We start from the raw sequence: 22,049 nt of genomic DNA, 5'->3' as shown, positions 1-22,049 counted from the left end.
GATAGGCCACTCCTTCGAAAGCAAATCTCAGAAATTGCCTGTGATGAGGGGCTATCTGGATATGGAAATAAGCATTCTTTAGGTCCACTGAAATAAACCAGGGTTAAATGAACGATAGGATTCGTTTCAGTGAAATCATTTTGAATGAACGTTTCGCTAGAGTGTGATTCAAACGACGTAGATCTAGAATAGGGTAAAGATTGCCATCCTTTTTTGGAACTAAACAATAGCGGCTGTAAAAAATGGTCTCTCGTTCCTCGGGAGGCACAATCTTCACAGCTTCTTTGGCTAGGAGATTGTGTATTTCTGCTCTTAAAACTGGAGCATTTGAGGCTTGAACTTCCGGTGTTACCACTGCGTGCAAACTGAAGCTTGTAGCCGATTCCATGCCATGAATCCTTGGGACGCACCGAAGGCTCTGGATGCGGGCAGGGCTTTGGAGCTGTATCAGCTTGCAGTCTAGAGGAAGAGCGCTGAGCGGATGAGGAGCAGGAGTGGGCTGACTTGTGCGTTTCGGCATGAAGTGCTTTTTCACCCTTGATTGCTTTTGTGCTTCAGAGAATTGCTCTGTGAGGGATTCAACCGAGCTGCCAAAAAGCCCAGAGGGACTGATAGGGGTGTTCAAAAGGACTGCCTTCTCTGCATCCCTCATGTCCATCAGCATTAGTCATAGGTTACCCATGGCACGGCCAATAGACTGCGCCGTCATCTTAGTGGCTCACAGGGTGAGATCAGTGGCTCTGCGAAGCTCTCTAAAGATTTCAGGATCCGGGCCTTGTCTCTTTTTAAAGGGGGACATAACACACATTTTCACCAATCTCATGTTAATCTTGAGTACCTATATAGTAGTATTGCATCCTTCATATCTCTGAAGATTCTTTAGTTTTATCAGATTTACAAAAGACAGATGCAGCTTTACGATTCTCTCAGAAAATAGCCGAGCTCCTGGAGGCGTGCCGTGGGCGGAGCTAAAGAGTCATGAGCACTTACGCGCTGATTGCCAACAAAACACAGAAATTTGAAGCAGTTTTACTCGCCGCCTGCAATTCCAGCTCATGACCAGGATATTTTATCACTGGGACTGCTCTGTCTTTCAGTATGAAACGATCTGCAAATCCAGTGTCGAACTGGGCCTTGTTTATAAAACATTCATCACTGAAATGACGGGAACAAACACACATGCGAAACTCCATTGCTTTCCCAGAAAAACAAACAGTATCCACTATTCCCTTAATGCTGGGTTCTTTGGGAAGCTGAACAAGGTTATCTTTCCCTTACCAAAAACACACTTCTTTGGAGATACTTCTTCTCAAGCAAGTCCTGTGCAGCGCCGCCAACAACTTCCATAACCCGAATGAAGCAAGGTGATGAGCTCTCGCTCTTGCTCTCACTCTATTTGCTGTGTGCGCGCGCTCTTCCTGGAGAAGAAATTCAATACAAGAAATTCCGCTCTTCGTGACGTCATGAAGAGCCATGCTCGAAAAAAAACTTTCCAAAACTTTTTCGAACCCGGAAGGAGTGTATTTGGCACAGAAATACTCTGTCATATGTCCAAATCGTTTGTTGAAACTTTGGCCATGTTTAGCAGAAGAATCCAACTCTTTAATAGTGTAAATAACTCAGAATGCATGAAATAGCATTAGACCGCCCCCCCCTTTAACATCTTTGCCTGGAAGCTATTGAGTGGAGGGCTGACGCTGCCTGGTCCGCTGCCACGTACGCTTTCCCAGCGATATTAGCGGTGGTGTGGCAGGGCTTGTTGGGGTGTACGGCTGCAGATTTCACCCTCAGCAGCGCGGAGGAACAAAGATGCGCAGCGATGGCCTCCTCAATCGGCAGGAGTTTTGAATAGCCACGCAGATCGACGCCATCCACCATTGTCAGAAGTGCAGAGCCGGAGATGTGGGCAAGAGCCTTTGTGGGCCGGCCTCACGGCATCGACTGGGCTGAAGAAACCACTTCAAGTCTATTCCATTCTGGTTCAGTGGAAGTGGACCATTCCAGGTTGAGCTCCTCCACCGCCTTATGATATACTGCCCTGATGATATGATATGCAGCAGATCCTGATCTGTGTGACTAGGTTTGTAGATCTCGCTGTGATGGGAGTTGGAGTCCTCCATGTGGCTGGCTGACCAATCTTCCAAATCTGACCCCAAGGTGGACATGGCATCGTCACAGTCTTTCTCCGGGACGCCAAGAAATCCACCGGAGAGAGTTGATCTGGAGAGCAGGGGGCACGCGGGCGTTGGCTTCCGCAACCAGTGGCCGTTGCTTCTTATTTTGCGGCTCCGGAGGAGTGGCAGAGGAAAAGGATGGCAAATGGGGAGTAGATGCGTCACTGAGTCCGAGGCCTATCCTCCTACGGAGTGTCCTGACACTCTTGGTGTCGCAGTAAGGGTAGTTGGGCTCCTAAATGGCGGACTTTACCTGTCATGATCGTCAGGGAGCTGTAGAGGTCCCGAGCAAGAAGAACAAAGTTTGAAGGACGTGTCACAACTTTGCCAGAACGCTGCAGCAGGGCTCTACGCTTACTTTTCTTTTTAGGAGAACTTGTGCTCCTAACGTAAAAAATTTAGGAGCACGTTCAAAATTTTAGGAGCACCTTCTAAACAATTATCCAAAATGTTATCAAAAAGTAGCCTTCCCATTACGAGGTGATATTTGACTCCTCTAACTTTATTAAAAGTATGTCATCTTTTGTCAAATTCTTAAAAAATTATATTTTTTATAAGCTTTTTAAAAATTGTAATTAAAACGACAGAATAAGAACAAGTAGAATAAGAAATATAAGTTACCAATCAAATTAAATCAGTATTAACACAATTAATTTGTAGAGGTGGCACAGAAGAACACAAAAGTGGCTTGGTGTACTTTCAGACATTTAATGAGTCTCAGAAGTGGAATGAGTGCAATTAAATCCATAAATTCATGATGATATTAATGTTTTAAATATAACATTTTGAATATAGAAATATTAAATAACTGAAAAGATACTTTTAAAAATGAAACAAACTGCCAGCATGTGGCGGTAAGTCACTGATTTTTATCACTGAATCATTCATTCAATTGATTCATTCGAACGGCTGATTCATTCAGGAATTAATCAAGTGACTGTCTTTATGAATGGGTAATCATGAATCACTGACTCACTAGATTCATTAAAAAAAACACGTTCATTCATAAACGAGACACCGCTGTGTTTGAATGGAGATGCGCAGCGGCTGAGCTGTGACTTTGTTTTAAACTATTTTCAACGACGAAATAGAGCAAAATCAGACATAGTGTTATAGTCAGACAATGTAAGTCACTTAATATTAACTTCTTGTTTATTGAATTGTATTGTATTAAATCAGTATCACATTTACAAACTCCTTTAAAAATCATTAAAAGCTGGCACTCATCTTAGTTCATCTCGATCTCACATCTATAATCAACGAAGCTCTCTACACTGCGCAATGAATCTCTCACTTTGCTTATGAAAGGATTCGTGAGATATGTCTGTGATACATTACTCAACGCTGCAAAAACATGTAGAAACATTTGAAGCTCCCCTGAGCGCAATCACAAGTATGATGATGATCGGGTCAGTCGCACTGGTGCTCCTAAAAAAATGTTTATAGTCGCACGCAGTAGTTTGCGACTGAAATGGTCGCACTGTAGAGCCCTGTGCAGAGGATTGAGATTTAGTCACATTTGCGATGACTTGATGACGAAGGAGAGGCTTCCAAATAATTCAGGTAAAGGAGAAAGATTCTCAGGAAAATGGTGCCAAGCGCTCCGTTATAAGGGGTGCCACGCCCCCTAATTTCAATGCGCCATTGGCCATTGTAGAGTCAGGCTTCAGTATTCTAAAGAGAAAGGTGTTTCCCCAATGTGTTAGCAAGCTGTACGTAACATCGAGAGACATCTCGAAAGGGAATTACTAGGAACGTCTTGCCTTATGAACAACTGGTGCAACCGAATAATGTATAGATTTAGTTACACTAGCTATTAGTTACTAAGCCTCTAGTGTGGACTTAACATTCTGATTTAAGTAAGAACTTAGGGTGCAACCCTACCCCTTGAGTAAATACAAACAAAATTATGTCTGAATGGCTCTTGACGAGTATTCTCATAAGTACAGTATAACGGATCTGTGCATTTCTTATATTATTAATGTTAATCAAACAGCAAAATAGAAAGGGGGCATGTCCTAAAAGGTTGAAAACCACTGCTCTACATAATCTACTCACAATTCAAAGAAAAGTTTTGTTTGTCATTAGGGCCTTTCGCAGCGCAGGAACCTTTTCATAGTACCAGAACTAATTGTGGAACTACCCACTTTTTGGCGTGTTCGCACCACCGGAACTGGGAGCGATTTTAGTACCGGACTGCCTTTTTCGAGAACCAAATTAGCTCTTACTCAGGAGCAGGGTCTAACCAGCACAACTGGTACTAATCGTGACGCAAGTAGACATTGATTGGCCAAACGCATACGAAAACCCCCTCCCCCGCCATGATTTAAAACGCTGTGTAAACATACTGTAAACATTGTGTCAACTTATTTCGCAAGTATGGAGAACAGCGATAGATGGACGGATGCTGAAGTGCAGGCACTTGTAGCAAATGTAGCACTGCCAGCTGTCGTTGGAGATTCTCAGTTCTCCTTTCCGTTCTTTCAATCTCTTTACGTATACGTCGACTTTCCATGTCCATTATTGTGAAACCCGCGAGACACAACAAAAACACAGCTCCGATCACAGCGTCCTCCATCCTCCTGTTGTTAATGTTGTTTTTCTTTGTTTTCGTTGTTGAACGCCGCGCACAAATGACACAATCTCGGTGCGAATGCAACCCTTTAAATGGTACTGGGAAATAGTTCGCACAAAATCGTCCCAGTACTTTAGTACTGTACATTTAGTTCTGGAACTAAAGTGGTGCGAAAGGCCCTATTGCTATGTTTGACAGTGAAAACATAGCATATGGACAGAACAAACTATCTGACAGAGTAACAAAACTACAGCAGCAAAGAAGTCTGTGTTGGCTGAATATATTTCTAACTGCAGCTTCTACAGTTAAAGATAAAACAAAGCACTCTTTTTGATGTGTCCTTTTTAAGGCAATGTTTTACAAATATAGTTTTTAAATTAAATATTAAAATATGAAAAAATATTTAATGCATTATTATTTAAATGTACTTGCTACTAAAATTTGTTATAATAGTAATTTTATAATAAACCCAAAAGCAAAATGTGAAAACTAGGGAGTGTAAATGGCAACTGAGCTAATGAGTGTTCCTCCGCTGCCATCTATTGGTTATATGTCAATATGTCTGGCTATATGTCATTTTCATCTTAAAAGTTTTTGTTTTCCACCAGGATTTTTAGCACATTTTTTCATGTCATGAATGAAAAGTGAATCTTTAAAGTGAATTTTTACTTTACAACTTGTAGATTATGGTCTTGGCCACCGTGCTGCAGCTCAGTTTCAGGGTCTTGGCAATCTTCTTATAGCCAAGCCATCTTTATGTAGAGCAACAGTTCTTTTTTTTCAGATCCTCAGAGAGTTCTTTGCCATGAGGTGCCATGTTGAACTTCCAGTGACCAGTATGAGAGAGTGAGAGCGACAACACCAAATTGAACACACCTGCTCCCCATTCACACCTGAGACCTTGTAACACTAATGAGTCACATGACACCGGGGAGAGAAAATGGCTAATTGGGCCCAATTTGGACATTTTCACTTAGGGGTGTACTCACTTTTGTGGCCAGCGGTTTAGACATTAATGGCTGTGTGTTGAGTTATTTTGAGGGGACAGCAAATTTACACTGTCATACAAGCTGTACACTCATTACTTTACATTGTAGCAAAGTGTAATTTCTTCAGTGTTGTCACATGAAAATATATAATAAAATATTTACAAAAATGTGAGGGGTGTACTCACTTCTGTGAGATACTGTTTGTGTATATATGTATATATACTGTATATATATCACTGAAAAACTAAATATTGCAGTGTCAGTTTTTTTTCCCCTAATGTCGTGAAGCCCTAATATTTTCTAACAGTGCCTGTGTAGGATCTGTAATTCAGTAAAATGACAGAATTGCTAGTGAAGAGTGAGTAGAATTGTTTATTTTTGCAAGGCACCGTTATTCAATTAACTGTAATGGCAAGAAATTAAACAGTTCTTATAAAAGCTCACACCATTGCACATGTATAACTCCATTGCATGGTTTTGGGGAACATTGACTTTAGAGTAGTACTGAAGTGGCTGAAAGTCACATTTGAGGTTTTAATTTAGTTCTTAACACAAAAGCACAGATATACCAACAGTCAGTTTGCCCATGAGTACTATAGCCACTGTAAGCACAAAGCATGCGTTTATATGTTTTACCAACATTGGCTGAAACGTATTTGGAAAAATTATTTGTTTTTAACTTTATTGTGAAGGCAACACTTTTTAGGGGTGATGGTTTGAGGGGGGATTTCTCAAAGACACTTAAAATTATCTTCTTTTCTGTATCTGATGTTCTATGTGCTATTAGTGTGATGCAGCCAACATGAACGGTTGTCTTGTGTTGCACACCCTTTCCAACACTGCGACACGATCGCCCCAGGGAGAAAAGCGCCCATGCTTGATATCGTATGGTTCATGACCAATATGTTTCCAGTACAGGTGACCCATACCACAAAGTGTTAAACTCATTCTCTTCATGTTCTGTTCTGATCTTTTTTTTTTAAGAGAGAAAAGGACTAATCAAAATGTTCTTTTCTCTGTTTTTGTGCAAAAGTCATCCTGTTTACAGTATGTCTTGTGTTGATAGTAAAAAGAGAGTAGCTATGCTAGTTCAGATTGTTTGATTGTTCATGGTCGGGGTTGGAGATGCTCAGGGTGGGTGTTAGAGCGCTAGGCTGTTAGAGAACCCTCCTCTGAATCTTGGGTTGTAGGTAAAGCAGCTGGAGATGTCTCCATTGGCCTCTCTAATGCCAGTGCTCTTGTTCTTCAGGAAAAATCCCTGAAGAGGCAAAGGCGCTCTCACTTTTGGCCCCCGCCGCCCCAGTGACCAGCCTGATGAGCGGAGGAGGACTTCTGCCCATTCCTAGCCCCACTACACTACAGAATGTAAAAACACAATCTCACAAATTAAGGCTGGAATACACTACACTGTTTTCCCCCCAGATTTGCAGTTTGGAAGAGCCGGTGATAGTTGTTGAAAGACTATGAGGGGCCGTACAAGCCATAATTCATTCTATGAGGGGCCGTACAAGCCATAATTCATTCTGGCACTCTCACACACTTACATTCTCCTTTCACATGCATACATTTCCACTCTCACACACATACATTCTCCTTACACATGCATATATTTTTTGCTTTCACATACTTACATTCTCCTTTCACATAGCATACATTTCTACTCTCACACACACATACATTCTCCTTTCACGTACATATATATATAGAATGCATGTATGTCTGAAGAAAATATGTGTATGTAAGAGAAGAATGTATGTATGTGTGAGAGAGTAGTCGAAACGGAAGGCGTATAGTGGAAACGGAAGGAGTATAGTGGAAACGGAAGGCAGGTCATGATCAGCATGGCTGACGTAGATGAGGCGGTTATTGAGGTATAAGTATTTCAGGAAGCTATTTGGATTAATATATATATATACTATCATCGTGAAAAGGTTACATGGCCTCGTCCCTTGAGCGAGTTGTGATTGAGGACGCGGGCTCAGCCTCAGTTTTTTTTTTTTTTTAGCTTGAGACAATGATTCTATCCAGTCGCAGGATGTTAAATATTGATATTTTTGGGATGATTTTAGAACACCTATCATTTGTATTACTTGCGTGTCTGCTAGTAATGAGGCATGTGTTTCTTCATGAATTTGTTGTGTTAGCAATGACTTGAAAGTCTGGAAGTGTATGAAGACCCAGTTTTTCATTTACAAAGTCAGCGAGTGTATCATGCCTAGTGTTTTAAATTATTTTCAGATTTAAAAGTTGTGTAATGTATTCCAGCCTTTAATGAATGATGAAAAAATATCACCTACATCAACTGCATGTCACAGATTTACTGTATTTTATTTCAAATTGTCAGTTGTCACTGTGTTACATTTATTTGCGGACAGCGAGGTCTTCCTTTAGCTAATCTGGGGGTCCTGAAGTCTAGTTTGGACACATCTGTGGCGGCTCTAAATGCAATTGCTTCACAGCCTCCGCTCATGGGAAATGTAGATCCCTCTAAAATTGATGAGATCAGGAGGACGGTGTATGTCGGCAATTTAAATTCACAGGTATGTGAAAATGAATTGAATTCATTCAGAGGCTATCTGCAAGTGCAAATAGTGTTAGATACTATTTATACTTGTATAGTGGCAGATAGTGTATTTGGAGTACATTATAAAACAGTATGCAATAAGAACACCACATCCAATTTCACGTATATTAGGCACTGTTTCTGATTTTTGAATATTTACTTCATGATTTTTTATTATTAATTATTTTATTTTCACTGATATGCAATGGAAAAGGGAGAAGAATGGGAATCCACTGTTCTTAAGACCCCGATATACTTGAAGAACGAACTGGTGTGACATAATTTAAGAAAAAAAGTCAGACCAAAACAAGTCACCCCAGCATAATTGCCACTACATGAGAAATGTGGTGGATGGATGTAATTAAAGTGGGCATCTAAAATGACATGATTCACTTTTGTCTTTCAAGCATGTTGCTCTTGTTCTGCCAATCTCCTGTAGAGCACCACAGCAGATCAGCTCCTCAAGTTCTTCAAGCAAGTGGGAGATGTTAAGTTTGTTAGAATGGCAGGAGATGAAACCCAACCTACACGTTTTGCTTTTGTGGAGTTTGCTGATCAGGAATCAGTGTCACGAGCGCTTACATTTAATGGAGTTATGTGTGCCTTTATCATTATAGTTGTGGTGTGGACTCTGCTATTCTTTAATATTGAGAATGATTTTTAGAACTATATCTTTATCGTCTTCTTTATAGTTATCGTCCTTGGTGTGAATGGGCCTTTAGTGCCTTTCCAAGATATTCTGTGAAAATGAGTCTTATAATACAGTTTTATATCGATGTATAAATTTAGTTGGAAGAATAATTTTTACTGGGGAAAAGTTAAATTTATTTTTTATTTTTTATAGAAGTTAGCTTGTGTGCTTGGATAAAAATCATTTTATTTTCCTTTATCTCACAGAGTCCATAAGAAAAGAAGCAGATCCCGATCCAGGTCACCAAGGCGGAAAGCCAGGTCACCATCACCATCAAAAAGGTTTACTGAGTGTGACAATTTGTCTGACGCTGTTGTACGATCAGACTCATTATTAAAATCTTGATTTCTTCTGTGCATTTTCAGAGGCAAGAAAGATAAAAAGAGGGATAAAGGACGGGACAGTAGCAGGGAAAGGACAGAAACCTCAACATCCAGGAGGAAAAGCAGGGATTATGAACATAAAGCTAAACCATCACTGGTATGTCCAATTCATATTTCAAATACATAGCTCATGTACATTTACACATTAAGCTTTATTTATTTAACACAAGCAAAATGACTTGGTTATTCTGGTCTGAGGTTACGTGAATTCACACCAGCACAAGTACTTTATGACTTATAATGTTAATAGCACCATGTAAGTACAGTCACTTTATTCATGTTGTGGTTTTCATGAAACTACACCATTACCAGTTACAGCTAATCTCTGGAGGCGTGTGGACTGACGGTTAGAGCAGTGTGCTGCTAATCAGATTGTGGGTTTGGTTATGGGAGAAAAGCTAAAGTCACAAAGTCTTCTTCCAACCAATGTCAGTTTCTTATGTACTCAATTTACTGGATTAATAACCAGTTTGCATTGATACTATTATATTATATTGCTATTATAGCTGCATATTGAAGTGATAAATGGAAACTCTCTACCTTTAATGCTCATGTTGAGGGACTCATTGCTCCCCATGCATCTCAAAGAGCGCACTGTGTGGGTTTAGTTGAAATAATTTGCACAACATGTAACTCAGCTGTATATCAGCGTGCTGCTCTAGTTTTTATAGATAAGAAACAGATGATCACAGCTGATCCTCTCAAAGATTGACTTTTAAAGTGTTTTTCACGCCTGTCTACCTCTGATAACCATCAATATGTCTGTTTTAACCGTAAAGCTTTTCTATTTCCCCCAAATCTTACATCCTTTTGACTAAGTGTGAACTGTTCTAGTTTTTTTTTTTTCCTTTGACATTTTTGCCATCCGAGGAAAACATTTTTGTCATGGTACATTAAAACGTCAGTCTGTAGTGTTTTACTAGTTTTCTTGATTTCTATGCATTTATGTGACTTTTATAAATATGATTACTGTATAATATTATGATATATATTTAAAATGTTGGGGTAAGATTGATTTTATGTAGTTTGATCAGTAAGATTTATTTTAATGTTTTTGAAAAATAGCTCTTATTTTCACCAAGGCTGCATTTAATTGATCAAAAATACAGTAATTTTAGTAGTTAAAACAGATTTGTCTTTTAATATATTTTAAAATGTGATATATTCTTGTGATGGCAAAGCTGAAGTTTCAGCATCATTACTCCAGTATTCAGTGTCACATGATCCTTCAGAAATTATATTAATGCTGCTTATCAATGTTGAAAAGATGTGCTGCTTAATATTTTTTTGGAAACTGTGCTACTTTTTTTCAGATTCTTTGATGAATAGAAAAAAATATCATTTATTTGAAATAGAAATCTTTTGTAACATTCTAAATGTCATTACGGTCACTTTTGTTCATTTTAATGCGTTGTGGTAGAAATTCCCCTATGCGCCTAACTTAAAGGGGTCATATGATGCTTTTTTAAAGATCATTATTTTGTGTATTTGGTGTAACAGAATATGTTAAATCTTAATGGTCATCACTATGGAAATGTATGTATTTTCAACCCTGATTCTACATCTTTTTTTTTTTCCTATTTCTAACTGTGTCTAGTGGCCTTTTGCTCGTTTCCTGTGTTTTGAGGAGCCTGCATCTGCGCTGGCATCTCTGCTCAACGGTCTGGCATGTCTGCTGATGCTGCTGAGATACCGCAGCGCCGTCCCTCGACAAAGCCCCATGTACCACACCATCACCGCCTTCTCACTGGTGAGACAGTGTCTGTCTGCTAATATTAATTCCAATAATTCCAAATTATTCCAAATAAAAAATAAAATAAAAAACACAATAAATGTAGTTTAATTTATTGTAGTTTGTGATGTAGTTTAAAAGTTGCATAAGTACAGTTATTCAGCAACCACAATTGCAAACAATATAGTTAAGATCCCTATTTAGATTTATAACAGTTCGTCACTGAGAAGGTTTGCTTGGCCTCATGAAAGAATATTAACTGGCCTTATTACATTTAACATGAGCAGAATAGTGCATTAAGATCGCTAAACTCCACATTTTTTCAGTGTTTTGAGGTCATCAGCACTTTTTTTTGCAGTGCAGACTAGAGGGAGCATGTGTGCATGGTTGCCAGGTTGGGATTGATTAAGAGAAAATCTCTGACTGGGGCATTTAAACTCTTGACATCTGGCAACCCCAAGCATGAAAGCTCATGGAGGCTTTATACCAATGCAAGATAACAGCAATGTCAAATGAAAAAAAAAAGAGAGGCATAACTCATATTTGATGTTAGGTATGATTAAAAATCAAAATCAAATCAAATTTTAAACAGTCATTTTATTGCATTACTTTAATTTTCAATAAGTAAGTAAAGATTATTAGGAATTTTCACTATTTCTAGGTCACCAATCAAATTATTGACACTGATCATGTTGTTTAGATGGTCACATACTCTTTGGAACATTCTGAAATCATGCTGGATCACATGATCATCAGTTTTGTTCATGGCATCTCCAGTGCTGTTGTCATTAAAGGGGTCATATATGATGCTTTTTTTAAAGATCATTATTTTGTGTATTTGGTTTAACAGAATATGTTGACATGCTTTAATGTTCAAAAAACACATTCTTTTTCAAATACTGTACATTATTGTAGGTCCTCTATGCCCCGCCTCTCTCAAACGCTTCGTTTTCTACAAAGTCCCTCCTTCCGACAAGCGTAGTCTGCTCTGATTGGCCAGCTTACCCAGTGCATTGTGATTGGCCGAACACTGCAAGCACTCGTCGGAAATGTAACGCCCCTTACCATAAACGCGAGTTTCATCTTTCAAAATAAATTTAAAGACAGAGCCCGAAAGGGTAACAGAGACAGACGAAGCTGGTAAGCTGGTATGTGTTTGCAGTACACAAGCCACGATTAAGACAGCTGACTCCACTGTGATAATGTGACCCTCTCTCTCTCTAGTAGCTGATTCAGAAGCGCCAGATTGTCATAGCAAAGTCAGAATTACCTCCTCTCCTAGGTTCACGAAACGGTCGTCCATAAAATGCATTGCTGTTCTGTTGTAAGTGATCTTAAAGATTCCTAAATGCATCTACTTTCGGAAGGCCAAATAAAGTGCTTTTGCTTTCGCCTAGAAACACACAGCGTCTCCCTGACATGCTGCTTCAACACTAACTGCGGTTACTGAAACCACGCCTTCTTTCTTTGCGTGCACATTTGGGCGGCATTATGCAAATATTTCCACATAGTGAGGTAGATATGTGGGGGCGTGTTAGAACAAGCCGTTTTAGGGGGGCGTGGCAGAGTCTTAACTTTGATTAAGAATATCTCTTTGGTTTTGAGACTTTAGTCTTTGCAACTTCAGGGATCTTATCTATGCACAATTAGCTTGTAACACTCCAAAGAGAAAGCAAAACTTGAAATCGCATCATATGACCCCTTTAAGTTTACCTGAGGGCATCTACTGGTGACACCCAAAGTGTCTCCTGGCAACACTAACATAGTTTATGCTCTAGCACGTCTACTGGCGACACCCTACTGTGTTGGACAACATCTTGCCCCTTTTGAGCACTGTAACTCGGGACTAAGATCTTTAGTGTTCCACTAAGGCTAATTACACACTACACCAGTGAATCTCAACCTTTTGGCGTACCGGACCCCAGTCCAATTCAGAACCATCCTCAAGGACCCCCAGAACAAAATTGACTCGTATCATTTGTGTCTTTGTGAGGACCAAATGCAGTCAAGTATAATTCAAGTTAGCTGACTTGTCCAGTATTTGGCCATATCATCAGCTATATTGGATTTTTCTTTCATGGGAACATGTCATGTCAAAATATGCTAAATTTATACAAAAATTCATACTTTATATGGACCCCCTAGCCTTATGTCAAGGACCACTAGGGGTCCACGGACCCCTGTTTGAGAGAAACTGCACTACACGACTTAAAACGTTGGCAGATCGCTGTGCTGTTCAGACTACATGACTTGATTGTCTGTCTTTAAGTCGTTGTGGTGTTCACACTACGTGACTATGTAAATGATCCGCAACCGGGGGTTACACACTACATGAGCTGACAACAACTCTGTCACCCAACGACTCTACAAACTACGTTTTGTCACGAAAACACACACAAGAATTGGAACGGGAATGACGCAAAACAACACGTGAAACAGGAGTTGTTTATTTGAAAATGGATGTCGGGAAGAAATTAGCGCTGCAAGCTGTTTGCTCGATGAAAAATGTTGCTCCATTTATTGTGTCTAAACTTTTCTTTAAAGGGATACTCCAAAATGAAAATGTTGTCATTAATCACTTTACCCCCATGTCGTTCCAAACCCGTAAAAGCTTTGTTTGTCTTCGGAACACAATTTAAGATATTTTGGATGAAAACTGGGAGTCTTGTGACTGTCCGATTGACTGCCAAGTAACTTACACTGTCAAGGTCCAGAAAAGTATGAAAGACATCGTCAGAATAGTCCATCTGCCATCAGTGGTTCAACCGTAACGCTATGAAGCAACTAGAATACTTTTTGTACGCGAAGAAAAATAATGACTTTATTCAACAATTCGTCTCCTCTGTGTCTCTCCGCATCACTGTAGCGCCATTTTGGAGAATATCCGCTGAACGCAAGCAGCTTACACTATTGATGCACTGTTTTCGTTCAAATCAAAGTGTAAATACACTTAGAAAACGTATCCTTGTGTCGCGGCTGACTGAATAGCGTACGCTGCTTGCGTTCAGCGGATATTCTCCAAAATGGTGATGCGGAGAGACACAGAGGAGACAAGTGTCATTGTCATTAAGTGATTAATGACAAAATTTTCATTTTGGGGTGCAGTATCCCTTTAAGCCATGTTGCTGCTGCTGGTGTTGTTTTTCTTCCGGTGACCTCAACCCATGCATTGCTCTCTCATTGGCTGTAGCTCGTCACAACACCTGACACCACGTGATGTCGAGTCGGCCGACCGGTCCAGATATTTGGCATGCTAGATATTTGTTTGCCGTTGGCGAGGTGTCAGTGACGCGTCAGCGAGCCTCTTTGATGCGATGTTGAGTAGTTCACACATAAAGATTGCAGAGCGCCGATCACCCGCTGATTTCCCCCCGATCACAGCCCGACCTAAAATCGGGCTAAAATCAGGCTTAAAATCCAGTAGTGTGAACTTAGCATAACCTGCTGTTCAGCGGTAACCAGAGAGACTCCAGACAGTGCTTTTGAATATGCTTTAATCATGGCCCGGAGGACCTCATACCAATCACAGAGAATCCCCCCGATAAAAAGAATACAACAGTTTATATAGCATAGGTGCCCGGCAAAATGACATGATTCATTTCATCATTTTTTGTAATATATTGTTTTTTCATATGTGCAATTCAGCAAACCTCCCCTCTGTTACTGGCAAAACAAATTTGTTTTTTGATTACTTCAGCTTGTTACTCAAGTCATAGGTTATTATGGTTATTTTTATATACTCCTAGACTTCTAGACGCCTTGTAAATGAGCATTCTTTATTGCAACACACTAAGTAACTGGCTCAAGTGTTAAGGACATTTAATACTCAGAAGCATACAAATGGTAAGCCTGAAAGAAAAAGAAATATGTGACCCTGGACCACAAAACCAGTCACAAGGGTACATTTTTTGAAATTGAGATTTATACATCATTTTTACTAGCTGAATAAATAAGCTTTCGTTGATGTATGGTTTGTTAGAATAGGACAATATTTGGTCGCGATACAACTATTTGAAAATCTGGAATCTGAGGGTGCAAAAAAATCGAAATAAAAAAGTTTTGATATATTTACAGTAGGAAATTTACAAAATATTTTCATGGAACATGAACTTTACTTAATATCCTAATGATTTTTGGCAAATCGCCTTTCCTAATAGCGTGCTAGTTAGCAAGTTCCATGGCTTAAGTAAACAGTATCATGAGAACAGCTCGTCACCGCACGGAAGACAGGGGCGGGCTGAGCAGAGCTCATTAGCATTTAAAGCACCATGAACTAGAACCGCGTGCTGAAAACAGAGCTGATTTTGACAGGGTAAAAGGGTGTTTTTTACACTACCATTGAGAAATTGTAACTTTTAAGCATGTTAGACTTTTCATTAAGGTCCTAAAGAATCATATCAACTTGTGCAAAAAGGGCATCCGATGACCCTTCTCAGTTTTTTCTTTGTGCGTCTGCTTCACATAGAATGAACGAAAAGCTGGTATCTGTCCTTTGGCCCACCACTCCACAGAGTAACAGACGCTTGAGACAGAGCTGCTCCAGGACAGACTAAAACTGTTGTTGCCGGTTATGTTGACAGTGAATGGCCCAAACGAATCTAAAAAATTGTAAATAATACATAGCATTAATGACAGCAACGTGGCAAATTTCCTCATTCGGTGTTTATATATACAGTATGTTTACTCATTGGACATGAGGCTAACCAGAGTAGTCTGCATGTAGCATTTAAGAAAATATGAAAAAAATTTACCCCTCCATTCGTCCATTTGCTCGATGGCTATACTGGAGACAGGAGACGATCCAGCACTGTTTAAAGCCCTGATGCTGATGTTATATGCAGAGTAAGACAGGATCAGGGTGAGAGATGAATCTTCAGAACTGAAACTGTCCCGATTGCTGGGTTCCCCGGATACTTTCCTCACTGTCACACTGTAGTTAGCCACAGCCTCACTGTTTGCATACTAGGAAAAAAAGGGATGATCATCCAAAAAAATAAAAAATCCTGATCCCTATCAGAATTTTTATTGCAGTTTGGAACCAATCTTAAAGGAATCTGGTAACACTTTAGAACACTGTTCCTTCACTAACGAATAACTACACAGGAACAAATGAGTAATGCAATGTTACCATTCTAATAACTAATATTAGCATGCAGTAATTCACGACTATCACGTTTCTGTTCAGTTTCGGTTTCCTTAGCCTGGACTTTTCGTTTGTAATTCCCTTCTTGCTTGTGTTTCCCTTTGTTCCAGTTTGTAGTTTGTTTCCACGGTTACAGTACTAATTACCCTCACCTGTGCCTTGTTTAGCCCTTTGTTATCCTATGTATATAAACCCCTGTGTTTCAGTAGTCTTTGTTGTTGCTGTCTTTCCATGCAGTGTGCGACGCTGTTGTTGAATTATTCTCTTCTGCGTCTTGCTGGATTACCTCATTTGTTTATTGAAAAAATTGCTTGTAAATAGATCTTTGCCTCTACTGCTCTTTCTCCTGGAACAAAAAAAGCAACAACTACTAGCTATTCAGTAACTATTTGTTCATACCTCCCAGGAAAACTATTAAGAAACAATATACAATTTAATAATTTGTGTGAAACTAGTCAATAAATTAACCTTTTTACCAGTACTTTAATATTTAACCACTAATAATCAATAGGTAATAGCAGACTTATGATTTGGATAAGCTGTTAATAATTAGTACATTTCATGAGTCCTCTTACAAAACCGTTTACTAAAGATTGATAATGGATTTTAGTTTCCGAGACCTTGGGGAAATCATTTCTCTTAACTTCGTCCTTTTTTGTAGTCATTTTGTTGTAAATTATTATTACTAGGTTACTTAAAGAAAAGATATCTTAGGTCCACACTTCTCACCAAATCACTGGAGAGCCGTAAAGACTATTGGAACCTTTCGAGTAATTAGTCATACCCCAAATGCCAGTGACTAATTTAACGTACCTTGCAGAAAGATATGCTTATTTGTAAGGCTTCTACTTCAGTCCTTTTTATTATTATGAATGGTTAGAAGATTCTATACTTTAGGATTAGGTTTTCTTTAATAACTATTGTAATAATGATGGTAGCCCTAGTAATGAATGACTCAATTGTTACCAAATCCTTCAAAGGGAATTACTATCCAAAACCTTACAAAAACCTTAAAAGCTTACAAGAACTTCAAACATTACTAGGGAGCTATCATGTAGAGTACTGTACCGAAATAATTAGTAATTCTGTCTGAAGGATTTGGTAATATTTGAGTAATTACCATGATCATCACTTTAGAAACAATTATGCATTATTCACATTTATAATGAAACTGTATATAGTTTTACATTACATTTAGTCATTTAGCAAACACTTTTATCTAAAGATGTGTGTCAGCTATAATTTTTTTTCATAGTTATCAGTCATAATTATTTACGAGTATTTTTACTATGAGAATATCACTATGAATTAATTATGAGAATATATTTCAAATTATTAAGTAAGTGGATGTCAGAATGTGCAGTTATTTGTTTAGGAAATAAATAATAAATGCCTGACCTCTTGTCAGATGGCTGTTACTGACCTCTTTCCACTTTGTAGTGTTGAACTCTCTGTACTTAACAAGGAAGTTTTTAATATATTTGCTTTCAGTTCCCCACTCCACCCAAACAGTCAGATGGCCTGAGCTTCTTTTGTAAGTTAGTTTTGAATGAGGACCACACATTGCTGAAATGAAAGAAAACGTTAAACATTGCAATGCAGAATCACATACTAATATGCAGAAATTTCGGTCTGGTAAAATAATTTTCAAGCAGCTTTAACTAATATTTGAAGTTCTAGTACCTACTATTTAAATCAGTATATTTAGATTAAGATCAGGGTTTCGATACAGTTAAGATTTTAATGAATTAGAAGTAACTAATATTAATATTGTTGATTAACATACTCATCATGGATGGAATTCCACTGAAATTTTTGTAGGTGCACGAGAGCTGATCTTTACTGGTTGCAATAACATGAGCCGTCATATTCCAATCTAAGACAGCAACAAAGTAATTGGAAGTCCAAATTTTGTCCTTCTGATGTACAGCTATACAACTACATGTTCTCCTACACAGGAAACAAAGAGTGTGGATTGTTAAATAGAATTACCAGTTATCAAATAAAGAAGACGTTAACTTTTAATTGTGATATGAGGATTAAAAAAAATCAAACAACAGCAATAGTGTGAAGCTCAGCCTCAGACTGCAAACAGAATAAAGTTAAAATCATCAATTTGTCACTTCTTACATAAACTTACTGTTTTGTGTACAGCGTGTATGAGGTTGACATGTTTCCTTTCCATTCACAGATGGACATAAGTTTATGTTTGATATATTTTATGTAGCATGCCAAATCAGAGACTCCTGTGAGATGAGAAATATCCACTGATAATATAAACAAAAAATTATGTTGCCACTTGCCACAAATACAGTGCAAAATAGGACTTGAAAGTCTTAAAAATGAAATGTAAACAAAGCATTTGTCCAACTCCTGAGGTCTAAACTAGAGCCCGACCGAAATTAGTTTTTTGGGGCCGATACGATACCGATATTAGGGAGTAAAAAAAGGCAGATACCGATATATCGGCCGATATTCTTTGTGTATATTATAGTACAGTACCAGTCAAAAGTTTGGACACTTTCCCATTCGTGTCTCCAAACATTTGACTGGTACTATATATAGAATACAGTATATACATAAACAGAATATATATATACATAAACACATTTTTTGCAATGATCACTCAAATGTGGTGATCAAACACTTATAATGGTGACAGAGATATGTAAGGGCATTTAACAATTTAACAATAAACTTGCGATGAGTGCGATGCACAAAGGGTGTTAGTTGTAACACACGTGGTTTGAATATTTATTTTACCATAGTAACATTTAAATTCTGGCTTAAGTAAATTTTTTATCTCAGTTTTTATTATTCATTTAAAATGAGACAAATCTGCTATTATTTTAATCTCCAATCTATTATTTATCAGTTCAGATAGTTTTTTAATGCTTTGATTACTAGCAGAAGACACTAACCAGTTTTAAATTCCAGTTGCGCAGATGAGGCATGTTGTGACACTGCGTTACAATGTGCTATTCTATGACATTAGCGATGTAATTTACACTATTTACTTTAATTAATTTTAATGAGAAACAACGAGAAACAGGTGAATAAAGACTGACAGTCAACTTTTAATGTTTAGAAATTATTATTTCAAGACATGTAAAGCATTTTTGCTTGTTTATGTGGGCCGTTCCAAGCATGGTTGCAATGTGTTCATTGTCAAACTCCAAAATAGGATTATTTTTAATTCTTAAAAAACGCCATTATTTTATTTAAACAACAAAAAAAATATAATAAAAAAAAAATATATATATATATATATTTATTAACAAAATATTTTAGTTTGTCTTGTATATTTTACCGATATATCGGTGACAGGCTCATATCGGTCGATAATATCGGCAAAACGATATATCGGGCTCTAGTCTAAACCATTTTATTTTCTATATTTAAATAAAAAAGCAAGAAAATGAATAAAAAAAGAATGAAAAAAAAATGAGAAATAGGATTTGAAATAACAGAGTAAATTAAGCTGCCACTATTTTGACAACAAATGTTGGTTTGTAGTCATTGATAAACTAACAGGGCTGAATGTAGAGCTTGTGAATGCAGTCAAAACTTTTTGAGTAAAATCTGAGAACATCTGTTGAGATTGTCAAAATTATGACATGATGCTTTATAATTTTAATTGTTAAACAGTCAAAAAGGTTAAGCGCTAACTTACACTTTATATTATATAATAGTTCATCTGATAACCTAGTTAATAGAAGAAAAAGAATGATAAAAAACTCGGGTGGAATGTCAGAAACTAAATTCACTGTCCTTACTCTCCACATAACTGTCCCATTTGTCAACTTGGTCTCTTTTATAATTTCCTCTGGCTCAATTAGACAATAGTGGGCAGCATTAGTGTAAACAGACTTTGCCAACCAGATGGGCAATTTGCACTTACTGTAAATAGACTCTACAAAGAAGAAAACAGCAATCCTTCAATTTTATAGGGCAACCTGAACTGTGCGCCTCTTCCATACAATAACTGAATATATTTTATTGGACATTTGTCTTGACACATTTTCATAAGCACAAAACTTTCAATTTAGTGGTGATATAAAACCTTAAGATGTGTCAATGTACACATTGTACACAATAAAAGTATCAAAAGTATCAGGTGTGTTATTTATTCATGTTACACAAAGAAAAAGTAGACTATTCGATTTTACTCCAATTTACTGGATAAAAAGACATAGCTTACATAGTGGAAATCTTAATTTCTTACCTTCTGTGTTGCTACATTTATCTTTTAAAAAGTTCAAGTTTTCACGTCTGCAGTTACAGGATCCTGTGTACAATGATAAGCTGAGTTAAAAGTTTTTTTTTTGGTTCTCTTCTAAACAATGGCTATAGGCTAAGTGCCTGAAAAAAGAGACGTTTGTAAGTTCCACAAATTGTCTTTATTTTACTTGAAAACGTGCCTTTGTTTTCTTTTTCTAAAAATCGTAAAACTTGTTTATTGTTTACAGGTTTAAATAGAAAAAACATTTTTGTTTCACATTTCACATTTTCAATATGGTTTCAGACCCAAGTGAATGTAAACAGACACAAACACGGCCCGCATACTGACCTGTTGACGCTACAGTTGTCCAGAGAGATACGAAACCTGAAATTAATAAACCTACTGAAATTACCTATCACTTCAGCAACCATACGAATGAAATGTAATACTATACCATAATTTTGTTAAAATACTTTAATAAACCTACTGAAATTACCTATCACTTCAGCAACCATACGAATGAAATGCAATACTATACCATAATTCTGTTAAAATACTTTAAACACACACACACACACACACACACACACACACACAGTCTGGTCAGCTATCCTTGTGGGGACTCTCCCAAGGCGTGATGCCGCATACTGACCTGTTGACGCTACAGTTGTCCAGAGAGATACGAAACCTGAAATTAATAAACCTACTGAAATTACCTATCACTTCAGCAACCATACGAATGAAATGCAATACTATACCATAATTCTGTTAAAATACTTTAAACACACACACACACACACACACACACACACACACACACACACACACACAGTTAAAGCACATACCTAGCGTAATGTAAAATGCAGCCGAGCACTTGCGCATTGTCGCCTCCTCTGACAGTCTGCTACTCAGGCAGCCTACCAACTAACGGAACAGTACGGGGTATTCCCTTCCCATCACTTATGAAACTACAGCCCAACAGGTGCTCTTGAACTCTCATAGGCTGTCTCAGAACCTAGAGAACTGCCTACCTCGAGAGCATAAATCGGTAACGTTTAGGCACGGCGCAGCATTTTTGGCCATTATATAGTAGGCGTTAAACGACGCTGCCAAAAGCTGATTCGCCACAGCATTCAGACACTTCTGTGTTCTTGGAAACGTGCCCTTTTATTTATGTCTCAAAGCCGGAATAGTTGTTGTGACTCGCCCTCAGAACAAAACACAAAAGAAAATCGCTGAGGAAATGGACAAAACATTTGAAGCATTCTTTAATATATATATATATATGATTAAATTATGACAGAACTTTCAGGGAAAACTGTAGCTTTACTTTTTGTAGTCTGACAATTGTTTATGCACAGTCAAATTGAGGCTCCATACACTGTGGTAGCAATCTGTGCCACCATAGCCATAGAGTAACTGGACGTTAATTAATCCTCTTCAGTATCAAATTGCAATGGAACTGACCTATACAGAGGTTATGTGCAAGAAAAAAACAGTTTCACTTCTGCAAACTCAGAATAGAACTAGCGTGCATTGTTGAATTTGGCAGAGGCAAGTCTCTTGAAACTTGAAAT

The 22,049-nt window shown here is 38.0% G+C and overlaps 2 protein-coding genes across 2 annotated transcripts in view; one reads left to right on the top strand and one right to left on the bottom strand.

The window, feature by feature from the left end:
• The window catches only part of LOC107596013 (serine/arginine-rich splicing factor 11-like), a 29,441-nt gene extending 19,817 nt beyond the window's left edge, over positions 1 to 9,624 (top strand). Inside the window, exons 3-7 of the mRNA XM_016286614.1 lie at positions 6,988 to 7,103; positions 8,114 to 8,278; positions 8,741 to 8,898; positions 9,199 to 9,273; positions 9,358 to 9,624. Of these exons, the coding sequence (XP_016142100.1) occupies positions 6,988 to 7,103; positions 8,114 to 8,278; positions 8,741 to 8,898; positions 9,199 to 9,273; positions 9,358 to 9,502 (659 nt within the window). The 3' untranslated portion in view covers positions 9,503 to 9,624. The remainder of the gene's footprint in view (positions 1 to 6,987; positions 7,104 to 8,113; positions 8,279 to 8,740; positions 8,899 to 9,198; positions 9,274 to 9,357) is intronic.
• Positions 9,625 to 17,205: 7,581 nt separating this feature from the next.
• On the bottom strand, positions 17,206 to 21,527 carry LOC107596012 (uncharacterized). The gene is made up of 7 exons (XM_016286612.1): positions 21,318 to 21,527; positions 21,125 to 21,160; positions 20,476 to 20,538; positions 18,391 to 18,496; positions 18,037 to 18,200; positions 17,674 to 17,816; positions 17,206 to 17,259 (listed from the first exon to the last, which is right to left on the bottom strand). Exons 1-7 carry the CDS (start codon positions 21,352 to 21,354, stop codon positions 17,206 to 17,208), a joined length of 603 nt encoding a protein of 200 aa, XP_016142098.1. The 5' UTR covers positions 21,355 to 21,527.
• Positions 21,528 to 22,049: the final 522 nt, after the last annotated feature.

The sequence above is a fragment of the Sinocyclocheilus grahami genome, unplaced genomic scaffold (assembly GCF_001515645.1).
Source record: "Sinocyclocheilus grahami isolate Dianchi unplaced genomic scaffold, SAMN03320097.WGS_v1.1 scaffold212.1, whole genome shotgun sequence".
In the NCBI taxonomy this organism is placed as follows: domain Eukaryota; kingdom Metazoa; phylum Chordata; class Actinopteri; order Cypriniformes; family Cyprinidae; genus Sinocyclocheilus; species Sinocyclocheilus grahami.
This window is presented reverse-complemented; position numbering and strand designations above follow the sequence as displayed.